General features: G+C 51.6%; 1 protein-coding gene across 9 annotated transcripts in view; it reads left to right on the top strand.

Annotated features, from left to right (window-relative positions):
* ATP9B (ATPase phospholipid transporting 9B) overlaps positions 1-16012 on the top strand; it is a 199372-nt gene that overhangs the window by 101534 nt on the left and 81826 nt on the right. For 8 of the 9 annotated variants that reach the window (XR_013332332.1, XR_013332333.1, XM_077752699.1 and 5 more), the window contains one exon: positions 3362-3438. The exons of the other annotated variant lie outside the window; for it this stretch is intronic. Coding sequence is in view for 6 of the 8 variants with exons in the window: in XM_077752699.1 (XP_077608825.1) it covers positions 3362-3438 (77 nt within the window). In the remaining 2 variants the exon portion in view is untranslated. The remainder of the gene's footprint in view (positions 1-3361; positions 3439-16012) is intronic. 9 annotated transcript variants of the gene reach the window in all.

Genomic DNA, 16012 nt, shown 5'->3' on the forward strand with positions numbered 1-16012 from the left:
CGCCTTCCTGGCCTCCGTCCGGTGCGCCCGCGTCTGCGGCCCCAGCTCGCGCACACTGGCCGTCCTGATAAGTGTTCCTTACCCTGTGGTGTGTGGAGTTCAGTCTGCCCAGGGTTGTTTTATTTTCCAAGAAAGTACTTAATGGCTCTAAAACCGTCCATTCAAAATAATTTAAAATGAGACACATCTAATTTTAATTTGTGTTTGGACATTTAAAAATGCAAACTGTTTTCATTAATTTGAAATATTTTAACACATACCTAGCCTATTTAAAAACCTTAATAATGTGAGCAGTTAGGGGCTTGCGTCTTTGTATACTTGATTGCAAGTTGAGAAGGAAAGACTGGAATTTTTTTTTAATCTTACTTATTTTTTAAACGTTATGTGTCAGCTGGATTCAGGTTGCCTCCTGCCTGATGAGAACGCGAACATTGGTCTCTCCATGTGCGTGCGTCAGGGTGGGCTCTGGTACCTGGGTCACCCACACCCATAGCTGCTGGCTGGCGTCTGTGCCATCCCCACCGTCCTGGGCACACAGGACCTTGGGGTCTGTGGGGAACGGGCCCAGCAGGAAGTTTCCACACTGATGTGGCAGCTCCCTCTACCGTGCCTGATGGCTCTCTGGATCTGTCTGTCTGTCTCTATGACATGGGATCTTTGTCAGACTTTCTTTTTTTTTTTTTTTTTTTAACTTTTATTTATTTCTAGGAGAGAGAGAGACAGCGTGAGCAGGGGAGGGTCAGAGAGAGAGGGAGATACAGACTCTGAAACAGGCTCCAGGCTCTGAGCTGGCAGTCAGCACAGAGCCCGACGCGGGGCTCGAACCCACGAACCACGAGATCATGACCTGAGCGAAAGTCGGACGCTTAACCGACTAAGCCACCCAGGCGCCCCAGTCAGACTTTCTGATGGATGTGCTCTGCCGTACCCCCTCTCGGGTCTCATGGTACCCCTTATCCACACGGACACTGTGGCCGTGTGCGCAGGGCAGAGGCCGTCTCTCAGCCTACACTAGTCCGTAGCTCGCCATTTGTCAGCGAGCGTGGAGAGCCTTCCAAGTACTTCGTGCTGCCTTGAGTAACGTGACCAGTCAGAAGACATGATGGACTCAGAATAAAATGCCCTCTGAGTAGATGGAAGACTCATTCCTATTGAGCGTGAGATGGGGTAACACACAGGACAGCCTTCAGCAGACTTGTAGATTCTGCAGTGATGACAGGTGGTGCTCTGGGAGGCACCGTCACGTGTGGGTGTGGCCCGCAGACGCTGGTGCACGGTGTCTGTGTGCGTCTGAGCGGACCGTTCTCGTTCGTCCTGTTATTTCTCATATTTCACTTCGATGCTTTTAACTGTAATACCAGCTGTCGACCAGAGTCAACGTTGCTAATAATTTGGATTTTAGGACAGGTTTTCTGGCTTGATTAATTTTATGTCTTCTCTGAGACTTGTTCTGCTAATATTCAAAATAATTTTGTAGTTTCTCTTGTTATGTTTTTTGGTTTTTTTTTCCTTTTTTTGTTACTTTTTAACATTAATGAGCTAATTTAAAATTTTTTTTTAATGTTTTATTTATTTCTAGCAGAGAGAGAGAGAGAGAGAGACAGTGTGAGCGGGGGAGAGTGAGAGAGAGAGAGAGAGTCACAGACTCTGAAACAGGCTCCAGGCTCCGAGCTGGCAGTCAGCACAGAGCCCAATGCGGGGCTCGAACCCACGAACCGCAAGATCATGACCTGAGCGAAAGTCGGACGCTCAACCGACTAAGCCACCCGGGCGCCCCTTAATGAGCTTATTTAATGTTAGACACTTTTATTTTTCATTTTATTTAAAATTTTTTTTTAATGTTTATCTTCGAGAGATAGAGCATGATTAGGGGAGGGACAGAGAGAGAAGCGGACACAGAATCCAAAGCAGGCTCCAGTCCCTGAGCTGTCAGCACTGAGCCCGATGCGAGGCTCGAATCCAGCAACTGTGAGATCATGACCTGAGCTGAAGTTCGATGCTCAACTGACTGAGCCACCCAGACGCCCCATCAGACACTTTTACATTTTGGTTAAGTTAAATTTGATTGGTAAAAAAGGGAGAAAATACTGATCTGGTCAGATTTAACGTTTGGTTAACTGACTAAAGAATGTTTGATGTGTTTGTTTTGAAAGTCCCGTACAGTATTGTAGCATCATGTGTTTAATACTTTCCTGCGCACTAAGTACAGGGCTGCCTGTGGAAGAGTGTCTGGACCAGAGCGCAGAAAGGTAGCCTGGGTGCAGTTTGGGCCGCTTTCCGTTCGGGATGGGGGGGGGGCGGGGGGGGCCCACACGGTAAATTCCAGCTGCACAGCCCTCCGCATGGCACAGTGAAAAGTGTGGTCGGGAGGAAATGCTTATTTTCAAATAAAAATGTGTAACCTCTGCAGATACGTCTGCTGAGCAGCCCTCTGCCATCTGCATCCTTCTGGGTGCTGCGCGGGGGAGACCCTTTGTCATGCATCCTTGCGGTTTGCAGCTCTCTGGTCGTGTGCGCCCAGGAGCGAAGATTACACTCGCTCCACGGGACTAATGACTCGCTGCATGTCACAGGCTACAGTCGTGTCGCACGCTACAGTCGTGTGACCTCAGAGATGTCTGTGTCCTCATCACCGCAGGGACTCCTGCTCCGACGGTCCCTCAGTGTAATCACGTCTCACACCAGAACCTACGAAAACCAGGAACGTAGATTACACACAGCTGCGGTTTGGAAACAGCCCGGAATGGGTTTTCATTTAATGTTATGGAGGCAAGTGCCTCTGACCCTTCAGGGGCCGGTCTAGAAGTGTTTCTTTATTCTTCTGCCTGACAGGCCACAAAGTGATTGTTTCTTCTTGACATGTACACTTAGAAAACCACATTTTCAGGAGACGTGAATAAAAAACATCTATGTTCAAAATCACGTGTTCTGTATGTGATTGTCTCACTGCCGTAATCGTGTCTGTGCTGGAGCGTCAGCAGAGGCTCTGGGGGGAAGGTGGCCCAGTCGGTGTCGTCCAGGGCGCGGGTCCCGGGGTGCCGCCTCGTCATGTGCATTCAGCACCAGCAGACGGGAACGGATGGGGGGTCACCCTTTCCCTTGACAGGGAAGAGCGTAGTAGTACCTTTTCTAATGTGTGCGGGTACTGCCTAAGGAGTCATTTGAGTTGTATATTGAGTTGAGTTTATTTTGAAAGTTGAGATTAGACTTTCTTGAAGTAGCCAAGTTAAAATGTGCTGCTGGGTACCTTTGTGTAAAATCAAATAGTGAATCATATTTTCCATCAAGACCGTTGATTAGAAAGTGTTCTCTGTGCTCACTCTGAGGCCTCTCGGTAAGGACCGCTCTCATGTTTTTGCAGGTACTGTAATAGGTGTTGTCATTTATACGGGAAAAGAGACTCGAAGTGTAATGAACACATCCAATCCAAAAAATAAGGTAGGCTAGATTAAGGAGCGGCTGCTTTAATGACTTGATTTTCCCTTTCAGTAAGAAAGTGCTGCATTTCTGAAGAGCTTGTTGCTTTTAGCTTAACATGTACCATAAAACCAGACTTTCAGAAATGGGGGTGGTTCCAGATGTGAGCTCTCTGCACCTGTGTAAGCGCTCAAGGTGAACAACTTCCAAAAGTGCCTTTTCTTGCTTAATCAGAGTTGTTCATGACCTTTAAGTTTTCTCTGTTGGATACAATTTGCCCATAATTTGGTAGTTAATTGTGGGGTTTTTCTTTATTTATTTTACAGTTTTAATTTTTTTGTTGATGGTTCATTTTTAAAATAAAAGAATCTATATTAACATGTTATAGTATTTAGCTTGATAGCATGGCATTGTTAAACTTGTTTTATTTAAGCTACTTCCATTTCATAAGCATATTGAAAATCAGAATTTAGTTTTAAAGACTGCTTGATTATATTTCTAAATTGATTGTATTTGTCATATTTCTAAAATTATTATTTATGTAGTCAGCATGCGTAAGTTAAATTGTAACAAAAAGTTTGAATTTTTAGCTGTTATTTGTATAATATATGTTGTACTGTCAAGCCACAGTCTGTGCTCATGTCCACTTTATGAGAAGCTCTTTCTAACTGTGCATTTTACTCTTATTTGAAACATAATGAGAGGTGTGTCTGAGTAGAACCAAAAAACACTCGTGTGGATTCAAACCCGGCTTTGTGAGTATGGCTAGGAAAGGTTAACTGTTGCAGGAAGTCTTATTACAAAGCAACAGAAGTGAAATAATTCTTTGAAAAGATATTTTAAAGGATAAGATGTGTTTCTTTTTTCTTTTTCTTTTTTCTTTTTTCTTTTTTTTAAGCTAAGTACAGTTTTAAAAAATAGTTAACCCTTCTGGGGTGCCTGGGTGGCTCAGTTTAGTGTCAGACTCCTGATTTTGGCTGAGGTTGTGATCTCACATTTTGTGGGATCGAGCCCTGCATAGGGCTCCGTACTGACAGCGTGGAGCCTGCTTGGGATTCTCTCTCTCCCTCTCTCTGCCCCTCACCCCTACTCTCAAAGAAATCTAAATAAATAAAATAAAGTAAAATAGTTAACCCTTCCAACATTAGGAAGGCGTCCGTGGCCCAAGGAGCATCTCCCCAACGACCGGGCAGCGGAGCGGCCCTGCTGGGTGCCGTGTCTGCCGTGTCCTGGACCCCACCAGGGCCGTGCATGTCCTCCTGGTGAGCTCGGCCAGACACTGTGTGTTAGGGCACCAGGTGCCTCTGCGTGTGATGCATTTACTACAGGAAAAGACAGATGTGCTGCTCTCGTTCTAGTAAAGCCTTGATTGTGATGACTGGGGGATGACCTTGTGAGGCACTGCAGCCAAAGTCCTTTATTCTTCAGTGGAGTTCAATTTATTGAAAACTAAATTAGGAGCTCCTGGAGGCTCAGTCGGTTAAGCATCCGACTTCAGCTCAGGTCAGAATCTCACAGTTTGTGGGCTCAAGCCCCGCGTCGGGCTCTGTGCTGACAGCTCAGAGCCTGGAGCCTGTTTCAGATTCTCTGTCTCCCCTTCTCTCTGCTCTTCCCATGCTCATGCTCTGTCTGTCTCTCAATAATAAATAAAAAGGTTAAAAAATTTTTTAAAAAAAACTAAGTTATTAAACAAATTATCGACAGAATCACATGCATATTTGCTTATGTTTTCTGGGAAGTAGTGATTTTTTTCTTCAGTAAGCAAACCTAGAATGTTCTAATAATGCATGTATGGATCCTAGGGTGTATTTTCTTTATCATGTTTAATCATTTTACTTTTAGGATGAATATTGAGGGTAAATTTAATTTTAAATATTAAGTGTTAAAATCTTAAAAGCTCTCCTGTCATTTACCAAGACTCCTGTCTCCTGGCACCTTACTCTTCCACACGGCTTGCCTTCTGCCCCTCCCAGCGTCCCTGCGCACAGCCCACGGCTGCCCACAGCCCACCGCTGCCCACACACCTTTGGTTCTGGCCCACGTGCTCTTCCCTGTGGGTGGTGACATGGGGCAGTCAGGGGAGCCTTCCCGTTTCTGCCTGCAGTGAGCAGCTGGCCCAGATTTTACCATCTGGTTAGAGTCTGGGCGCGGCCACCGGCCAGCTCCATGGCCCTGGGCGAGTGGCTTCATTCTGTGTCTTACTAAGTAAATATTCCCCACCATCACTGGCTTCCTGTCAGATGAGGTGTGCAGTGTGAGCGGGCCACGCTCTTCAGCCCAGCCCTCCTCGTCAGCTCGGAAATGCTCATCGTGCGAGCAGCCGAGGGGGCGCTCTGCCTCACGCCGCCACGCCAGGCGGCCTGCGGACCCGAGTGCCCGAGTGCACATCCTTCTGCCGCTGCTCCTATTCCTNGCCGGCACCTTCCTGGCGCTTAGCGCTCAGGGCTCCCCTTCCAGCTGGACACGAGTTCCGCCGGGAGAGCTGAGGCCGAGGTGGAGCGCTGGCGCGCGGCAGGCGCTGTGCGCGTGGAGCCATGAGTGACAGCCCTGGGGGGGATGGCGTCATCTGGCTTTAGAGCAGGGACACTGCTGTGCAGAAGGCTGTGCGTGTCCGCGTGGGGCTCGCGTCTCCGTGAGGGCGCTGAGGGTCATGGAGCACCCAGGTGATACGAAAACGCTCTCATAAAATATGAAAATGCTTCTGTAAATCAAGGAATAAGAATAAAATCTCCAAATGTGCATATGTTATTAAATATTTCTAAGTGTTAAATGCCATATTTATAAGAGAAATTGAAGAGCCGTTATAAGCGTGCCGCAATGGGACTTCCCCAGGGGAAGCCCTGGTCTGCGCTGAATGAAAGGTCCAGCGATACTGGATCCCTGAGGAGAGAAGCAAAGACGGAAGGTATTATTCGCTCGAAGATGTTATGTGGAGAACATTCCGTGCTCTTGGACTTCAAAGAAGGCTACTGGAAACAAGGAGGCCCTTAAAAGGGAAGTCAGATCGCTTACCTGAGTGTCCCTCCCTCAGGGAGGCACACTGTTCCGTGACCTCTGTCCTGGGGCCGCCCTGTGCGCAGAGGGCGTGTGGGGGCGCTGACCCATGTGATGGTCGCCCTGTCCCACGTCTTGCCACCACGTGTGTGGCCCTGAGGCCACCATGGCCAGCCTCCCACGACGAAGGCCTCTCTCCTCGGAGCAGGTGCTCGTCGCAGCCCTTTGGGGAGCCACCCTGGGTCCTGGGGTGGACCGCCTGGCCTAGCGGGCTGCGTGCTGACTCGCGGCTCCTCCAGTGATGGTGACCTTGGGAGGGCTCGGCCCGCCCTGCACGGGGGAGCAGGGGGGGTGGGGAAGCGGGGCTCCTCGATGGCCTGGAACTGCCTGCCACCCCGGCATGGCTGCCGATGACAGTGTCCAGGCCTTGTACGTACAGTGCAGACACAACAGGAGCCTCCTCAGACCCTAAGCAGTGCGGGCAGGGAGGGGCCGACGGAGCAGGGGAGCCAGGAAGCAGGGTGGGGATGGCGGGGGGCCAGCCGCTGTCGGGGTGGGAAACGGAAAGGGGCAGCGCGTGCAGCTCCGGAGGGTCCTGCGGCCGTGGACATCGTCNGGGGTGGGGCTCACGGGCCGGGGCGGGGGGCAGGCGGGGTGCAGGGCGAGCATTTCATCCATTTTCTTTCTTTCTGGCGGGAAAATGCAGAACTGCTAATGCTTTCCATGAAAGGAGAGGGGTCCCCCACCCCCAAACGTATGCAAGAAGGGACAGAGAGGGGTCCCCAACGTATGCGGGGACAGTGCAGCCGTGGAGACGCCTGTCCGGAGCCGTGACTCAAGTGTGTAGCCGATGACGACCTGTGAGAAGATTCGCTCTTGGCTTCCCGGGTTCGCAGGAACACGGCCCCCCTCTGGCTCAGGGTCGCGCTTCCCTGGCACCTTCACCAGTGGGCAGAGAAGGGGACATGCCCGTGGGAAAGTGCTTTCAGCTTCCCGGATGGAAAGCGCTCGGTGAACGAGTGTTGGTGGAAGGCCAGAGTCAGTGGTCCCAACAGCGAGGCGGCGAAAGGGACACGGGGCGTGGCGCCAAGTACCAGAGCCTGGCGGTGTAGGCTCCCAAACTCCAGGGTGTTCAGGACCAGCTGTGGCTGTTTGCGGGCGGGAGGGCCACAGGGACCGGGGGGCTGGCAGCGGCCTCTCGCTGACGCAGGCAGCGTGCTGCAGGCTCTGCTCCACATCGTCACAGCCCTTCGTCCCCACCACCCACCCCCTGCCCCACAGGGAAGAGCACCCACCGTCCTTGCCGGCTCAGGGGACGTGTCTGTGACTCCCCCACAGAAGCTGGACTTCCAGAATGTGTTCCCGCAGCCACGTGGAAGGGCGCAGGCTGGGTCAGCGCCGTCACGAGTTGCTTCGTAAAACCTGTTGCTAACCGTGTTCTTCTACCCTTCTCCTGCCCCAAGCCTTAGTTAGGCCACTTCTTTCTGTCTTCGCTGTGTCTATACTGTTCTCTAGCAGCTTTTTAAAAAGAAAACCTCAAGTAGAAAAGTAAGGAGACCCTCACTTCACATCTCCTGGGGTCCCAGATGCTGCCGCCCGGTCCTGAGTTTGCGTTTTGAGAAATAGAAATTCAGGCAGTTTCTCTAGCCGCTGCCTCAGCCACCTGTCTCCCCCGGTGACACCTCTCTGTCCACACAGCCTTCTCTCGTGGCCCAGCCGAGTGGCGCTGGGATGGAGACTTCCGTGTCACCTCTGCCTGCACTGAGGCCGCCCCCGGGAATCTTCTAGATCTCCTGAATCAGAAGCAGGGGCTGCAGCCGTGTGTGGAGGCTGTGGCACGCGCTGTAAGAGAGCACCTTCTCCTTAGTGGTCGTGACAGGAAGGAGGATTCGGAGGCAAATTAATTAAGCTACAGCCAAGCTTCATGACAAATGTCCACTTTAATGCATCCTTTTAGACTGATCCTTGAAGTTGATAATTTTATATAATCAGAACATACAGCTTTATGGTTATTACGAGGGTTTACCAGAATACTTTTTTAAGGAAGTGTAGCACGTTTTATCCAGACGTGGGGATAATAAATCCTACCAGATTATTAGATGAGGAAACCTCTAAGGTGAAGAGAAGTTCTCCTGGCTCCTTTTCAGGGCTGGCACGACTCCGTCCACATTCAGCTGATGGCAGCTGCAAAGCCGGAAGGTGGGATCTACTCAGTTTGAAAAAAATTTGTTTTTATGTTCGTTTCTTTTGGAGACAGAGCTTGAGTAGGGGAGGGTCAGAGAGAGAGGGAGACACAGAATCGGAAGCAGCTCCAGGCTCCAAGCTGTCAGCGCAGAGCCCGACACGAGGCTGGAACCCACAAACCGTGAGATCGTGACCTGAGCCAAAGTCGGATGCTCAACCGACTGAGCCCCCCAGGCGCCCCTCAATTTAAAATTTTTATCTTAGAACTTTGAACAAATCAAAAGTTTTGATTACTGAGTAGTTACTTAATATTTGGTGAAAGTTTAAATTACAAGGAATTTAAACTTGAGTAATGGACTGTTTTATAAGACCTAGCTTGAGACGTATTTAATAAGATGATACTTGATTACATTTAAGATGGAAAAATTCTTACAGGAGGCTAAGAAAAATCAATTGTGACAGGTTGCCATTTTCATGCCATTCATAATAATAAGCTGCTCCGAGCAGGAGCCTCAGGGATGAGGCGACAGTATGGGTTGCTGCAGGCAGTTGTTGCAGTCCCTCGGGTGTATTGATTTGTGTGTCTAATAAAAAGATGCTTTCAGACGTCTCACTGACAGACAGGTGATATGTGCCATTATGTGAATTAGAGCCACTTCCCCGCGCTGCTGTCAGGGTGTCTGCAGAGAGCAGAACAAAACCTGGCTGGCGAGGCTGAATTCCGCCCGGTGTTCTAGGGAACAGGCTCCTTATGTTAAAAAGGACAATTTATTAATATTTTAAAAGTTGCTTTGACCTACACGAAGATGTTACAATAAAATTACTTATTTTTTTCTTTTCTTGTGGCCGCATGCAGGCGGTGCACCCCTAACTTGTTTAATGGTTCCCTTCGCGAGTAGTAAAACACCTTTGGATTTGAATACGTGTTTAGAAAGGCGGCCATGGGCCTCACGGTCATGCCGCGTGTTGTGGAGGATGGCATCGTGGTTGCTCTCCGTGGGTGAGGAGACTTCCGGAATGCTTCCCTGCATAGCCGTTATTAATATTCACAAGTCACAGGCTTGAAAGCCTCCTCAGGAAAAGACTGCTAGGGTAACCAGCCTGCATTAAAGCTGTTCCGGGGCGCAGGGGGCCCTCGGTGCCCGGGCAGCGCGCTGTGCCGCCTTCACCGCGCTTGCGTCCCCGCACACGTTAATATCACAGCTGCTCACGATTAAAAGTTGTGTTTCTTCATCGGCAGTGTGAGTGTGAATACACTTATAATTCCAGGAAAGCAGTAAAGGGGCAAAATGTAACTGCTTCGGAAGCAGTCGTGACGATGACTTCTGGGACACGGTGCTCCAGCAGAGCGTGTGGCACGTGTCTACACTGGAAACCTGGGTTTGGTCCCTAGGTCCCTTTTGAATATGAATTTGATTATAAAGCAGGTGTTCTGGCTATGAACACAAGCCCATTTATTATTTAAAAGAAAATAAACACTTGGTATCACTAAAGAGACCCAGTTTTACCTGGAGCTGAATGAGGCGGGCTCACTGCCGTCTGTCGTGTGTTCCTGGACTGTATTTTACCATTTCCAGGCAGTAGAGTGGATTTCTTTATAATCAGAATCTTAACAAAGAAGTCGTATTTATTCAAGAAGCACATAAGTATTTTCATAATCTTTTTTTTTTTGAAACCTTGAAACCTTATTCCGAGACCATAAAAACAGTTAGAAGTTTCTGGAAGTTGTGGAGCCTTGTCTAGCACGCCCCGTCCGTGTCACTTTGTGTGAGCTCAGCGAATGGAGCTCACGTCCTGAGGCGTCTCTGATGGCGCCATCAGGTGCGGGTGAGGGGCAGGCCCGAGAGCACAGGGCCCCCCGTAGAACCTGAGGAAGGTGGGGTGCGGGTGGAGGCAGGAGGGGCGTAGAGACGTCTCTGTTGTTGGGAGCCTCCCGGAGCCGGTGTCTTCTTCCCAGGAGGGCTGTGGCGCTCTGAGTGGCACAGATGTGCGGTGTGGCCCTGCACACACTGGGTGTCGTGTGGCCGTCCTGGGTCAGGGACAGGTCAAGTGCGTGGTGTGTGATCAGACGCAGACTTCTCTGGGGGGGGGAGGTCCCAGCCAGGTCAGCAAGGAGGGAAGGTCATTTGCTTTCCTCTCTGTCCCCTGGGAAGGCCGACTGTGCAGGGTTCTCCCCGCACCCCCACCTCTGGCTCCTCAGAGAGAAAAAGAGAAAGCCGCCCTTGGGGGGGGGGGAGCATCAGCCGGCCAGCACTCAGTAGGTCATGTGACATGTGTGTTGTCGTGGCTGTGGCCTGGCTGGCGGGGAGCCCACTGGCCCTTTGTGCAGGGTGCCTCCAGCTCACTGCCCGCGGCCAAGGCCCCCCCGACAGCCGGCCCCGAGCGGAGACCCCTTCCACATCCTGTGCCGGCCCCGTGCAGGGACACCCCCATGTCCCGTGCTGGCCACCTCCCCGTGCAGGGACACCCCCGTGTCCCGTGCTGGCCACCCCCCCCCTGCAGGGACACCCCCGTGTCCCGTGCTGGCCCCCCCGTGCAAGGACACCCCCGTGTCCCGTGCTGGCCCCCCTGTGCAGGGACACCCCCGTGTCCCGTGCTGGCCCCGTATGGGTTCCAGCCCCTAGCATAGCGCCTGCCACGCGGATTGAGTGGTTCCACAGCTTCCTGAAGGAGCTGCTCCATTCTTTCCCCTCCGTAGTTAACTTTCTCTAAGTGATAATTTTTTTTTAAAAAGACTCCTCAGAAGCAAATCTTAAGACATCTGGTTTCAGCTTGTTTTTTCATACAACTGAAAATATATTCTGGATGCTACTGTTTTTTAAAAATTTGACTTGTTGACGTTAGAGTAGCAACTGTACCAAAGTTTCTTTTTTTAAAACTGCATTAACTAAAACGTGTATGATAAATTTAACATGAAATTAAATGGCTTATTTTCTCCTATGTAATTAGCAGTGTCAGCTAATAATTACCTTTTGTAAAACTTTAAAACTCATCGTGTGTGTGAGTGTGTGAGCTTTCCCACTGTGACGAGCTCGTGTGTGTGTGTGAGCCTTCCCACTGTGATGAGTTCGTATGTGTGAGTGTGCGAGCTTTCCCACTGTGACGAGCTCGTATGTGTGTGAGTGTGCGAGCTTTCCCACTGATGATACCATGTGTGAGTGTGAAGAGCTTTCCCACTGTGACGAGCTCGTATGTGTGTGTGTGTGCGAGCTTTCCCACTGTGACGAGCTCATGTGTGTGTGAGCCTTCCCACTGTGACGAGCTTGTGTGTGTGTGAGCTTTCCCATCGTGACAAGCTTGTGTGAGTGTGCGAGCTTTCCCACTGTGACGAGCTCATGTGTGTGTGATTGTGCAAGCCTTCCCACTGTGACGAGCTCGTATGTGTGAGTGTGCGAGCTTTCCCACGTGACAAGCTCATATGTGTGTGTGCGCGAGCTTTTCCACTGTGACGAGCTCGTGTGTGAGTGTGTGAGCTTTTCCACTGTGACGAGCTCGTGTGTGAGTGTGTGAGCTTTGCCACTGTGACAAGCTCGTGTGTGTGAGTGTGCGGGCTTTCCCACTGTGACGAGCTCGTGTGTGTGTGAGTGTGCAAGCTTTCCCACTGTGACGAGCTGCTGACTGCCAGGCTCCTGAGAGGCAGGCAGTCTTCCAGCCAGGCATCCCCGAGAAGCTCATCTTCAACCACAGAAGACATCAAAATGGAAAGTTTGGGGCCTTGTCAGAATGACATTTTGAACCTTGACATTGGAACACAGGACACAGAAACTTGTGTGGGAGAAGTCACACGCCAGACATTCCTTTTCTTCCCTTCAGTGTAAATCGGAGCTGGTGTGCCAGCGATTTTCCTCGTGGTGTTTCCAAGGCGCAATGGGAAGAGTTCCAAACAAGCCCCAAACGGACCGGTGAGAGGGTAGGTGGTCCTCCCCGGCGAACAGGGCCTCCCGGGCGCAGTTTTAGGGCGTGTCGGTTGGGACACTTACTGCTTGATGGCGTCGTGGGGGGTCCTGTCAGGCATTTCCGTGTCGTCACCGACCCGTCCCAGTGGCCGTGGGGCCGTGTGGGGCCGGGCCCGGGGCAGCCTCAGAACGGCCTGCGCTCATCCTGAGCCTTAGGACAGATGTGAGCAGGTGTCTGCCGGTCCCTCTAGTGCATGATTTCCTGCCCACAAGGGTTGTGCGTGTCTGTGTGTCCCCTGCACACGGTTTGCACTCAGCAAACCGGGGTGTCACCTGGGACGACCCGTGTCCTTGCCGGCCTCTGCCACAGGCTCTGAACCCCGCAGGCAGAGCTGTGTCGCGCCCCCTTCCGCACTCCAGGCGCCGCAGGCGTGACAGGTGTCGGACAGTTTACATCAGGAGCCAGAAGACGCAGGTGGAGATGACTTGCTTGAAAGCTCTGTCGGGTGTGGGAGGGGACGTGGGCACACGTGACAGCCATCGGGGGTGCCGAGCTGGGCGGTGGGAGCGCCATGGCTGTGCGCGGGCCGGGAGCGGCTGCAGGCGAGTGCACGTCCCTGCTCACGCTGCGCCCCAGACGCTGCAGCTGTCTTCCGTGTGGCTCGTGCCTTCAGCCCAGTGTCTGGGCCCCGTTACCACACAGCCACCACTTGATACACCGTGTGTGTTTCCTGCCGCAAAGAGATGTTCCAGATGCATCTTGTCCCTTCTTTGACTCGCCCCCACCCTGGGTTCAGTCGGCAGACGGTAGTTGGCAGTCAGGGTCTGGAGCGGTGTGTGCTTGTGGCTCTCGAGATGCGCTACACCCAGGCCCAGGCATCAGACAGTAAGGGGCCGGATGGGTGGACGGACAGGCAGATGGACACATGGGCAGGAAGACGGGTGGATGGCTGGACAGATGGACAGATGCGTGCACACACACACCGTCAGGCTTGCGTTTATTTGTGTGTATGGATTCTTCTGCGTTCACACCCACTTCCTGCTCCAGTTCAGGCCCCCAGGGCCTCCTCGAGCCCCCCTCTCCGGCCCGGAGCCCCTTCCCTGGGAGTGGAAACATGCGCCTACCTCGTGCCTTTACTTCCGTGCCCAGGCCCTGCCCCTCTTTCCTCCTGTTGACGTCCAGCATCTGGGCCGGACCATCCTTGCCCGTGTCCTTCCTCCGTGGGGCCGTGGCCTGTGCCCTTGTGGGGGACTGGGCCACCCCGCTTAGGCACACGCATGTGCGTTGTGTTTAGAAAGGGCAAGGACACGTTAAAGTAGTTATTCTCCAGTGTTTCTGTCTCTTTCTTTTTTTACTTTTGTTTCATTTCTTGGGGGCTAGAGCCATTGCCTAGTCATTTTCTAGCCCTCAGCCAAAGCGTTTAGTGTGTCAGGCCCAACACATTAGATGCTCAGTACATGCTGAGCGAACAGAGGGGAACCAGTGAAACACGTAGCAGACACGCAGAGCATCCCCCTGGAAGCCTGTAGGTGAGTTCCGAGCAGTACTGGCCTTTAATTGATTTCAGAGGAAATGAGATGAAAGTCGCTCCGAGTCTCTGAGCGTTGGCTGTAACGTTTCTCTGATGAGCTGTGGGTTTTTTATCGGCACCTCCGTGGTCACGGTCTCCTGTGCCGTGTCACGGGCGTCCCTGCCATGGAGCCCGCCCCCCCATCCCCCGTGGAAAGCCCTGGGCAGGTGTGGGCGCCAAGGCCCCCCACCCCCCACCCCTGCCAAATGGGGGTCCTGGGACGCTGGGCAAAGACACCGTTGAAACCGCGTCCTCCCCTTTCTCCGTCCGCCGCTCCAGAAAGCAGTAGCCCCGGCCACATGCGTCTTGGCTGCCTCTGTCACTGCTTGGGATGCGCACTGGTGACCGTGTCCTGAAAGCGATTACAGGCAAAAGAGGGAGCACGTTGTGGGTGCATTTATCTCCTCTTCCCCGGGTCTTACAGATAGTAAGCCGTCGGTAAGTAACGGCTATTTGAGGTTTGAGCTGCTGCGTGGACGTTAAGGGTAGTTGTTTTTGGTTTTGTTTTAAATTTTCCAAAGGCAACAAACAGATTCAGGAAACCAGGGCTGGAGCTCAAAGGTGGGTCTTCCAGCCCCAGAGAGGATTCCTGCTGACTCAGCCGCGGGTGTGGACGCCGCACGCCGGCTCCTTGTCTCCCGCAGGGGGGCCTGTGGGCTATGCCCGCTGCATAGACACATGGACCGCTGAGAAGCAGAGGAGGAGGCGAATGTGACCTCACGACGTGGAGTTCACTGACCTGTGGGGGCAAGTGGCTTGCGTGTGACACAATTTAGAGAGGGATTTATTGTGTTTGGGTTGGATGTTCAGTCATGCGAGCAACAATTTTCCTAAGTTAAAGTCAATAATTTGTGTTTTTATGACAATTCATTGCCTCAAGACACAGACATGGTCTGAAACCCACAATGTAGAAAACAGAATTTTCATAATGGACCATTTAATATGTTTTTAATTTCAAACAATATAAAGAAAAATGACTACTTCCAAGTTTTAATTTCAGGCTGAGATGATGCATTTGTTCCGTCCTTCAGATAAATGCAGATGGCTTTGCAGCAGCTTGGATTCGGGAGAGCACGCGCCCTCTGCCTCCTCAGCAGTCAGATCAGGTCACTGACGCCTGTGTTCTGGGTTCCAGAAGAAAATCAGATTGAAAAGTTTCTTCACATTCCTTAATTAGGCACAAATTCTTATTCGAAGCCTATTCGTAAACCTTGGCTTTCTGCGTGAAGAACCCTAACCGTTCTAACGATATTCATGGTTAGAATTGTATGCTAATTAAGTAACGCCAGTAAACGAACAAATGGATTCTTGGACATCTTGAAGTATCTGTGTCATCGCACAATTTCATTTAATACACGTTTTAAATCAGTTTAAGGATGTGTAGCGTGCTGGGTTGTGACTGCTCTACGCCGGAGGCGAGGCAGGTGGGCAGGTCCCGGGTCTGTTCTTCAGAGGAAGACACACATTGCTCAGGAAGGACGGTCTGTGTGCAAGTCTGAAGCGTGAATGAAGAGTAATGTAATCATTTTCCCCTTAAAATGAATCTAAGCCATTCAAGAAGTATAAAAGCATTTGGTGTGTTATTTTGTTAGTGCTGCAGTACTGGCTTCCGAAGTAAAGTGGGGGGTCTTCAGCTTTTGTCGCCCTGGGGAGGTGGGCACTCCGCCCGCTGGTGGAAAAGCTGTGGAAAGCTGTTCAAAGGGCAGGGCGGACAGCGAGTGAGGCGGATGCGTGGCGGACAGTTGGACGAGCCGTGTGTACAGCACGGGGCCGAGGAGGCGGCGTGCACTGTATGTGCCGCGCATCGTCCCAGCTGCTCAGAAACAGAACAGAGAACCCAGAAATGGACCCACTGGCGTATGGCCAACTCATCTTCAACAAAGCAGGGAAGAATGTCCGGTGGGGAAAAGAAAGTTGCTTCAGCAAGTGCTGCTGGGAAAACCGGGCAGC

The sequence above is a fragment of the Crocuta crocuta genome, unplaced genomic scaffold (genome assembly GCF_008692635.1).
Source record: "Crocuta crocuta isolate KB4526 unplaced genomic scaffold, BGI_CrCroc_1.0 scaffold101, whole genome shotgun sequence".
Taxonomy (NCBI): Eukaryota; Metazoa; Chordata; class Mammalia; order Carnivora; family Hyaenidae; genus Crocuta; species Crocuta crocuta.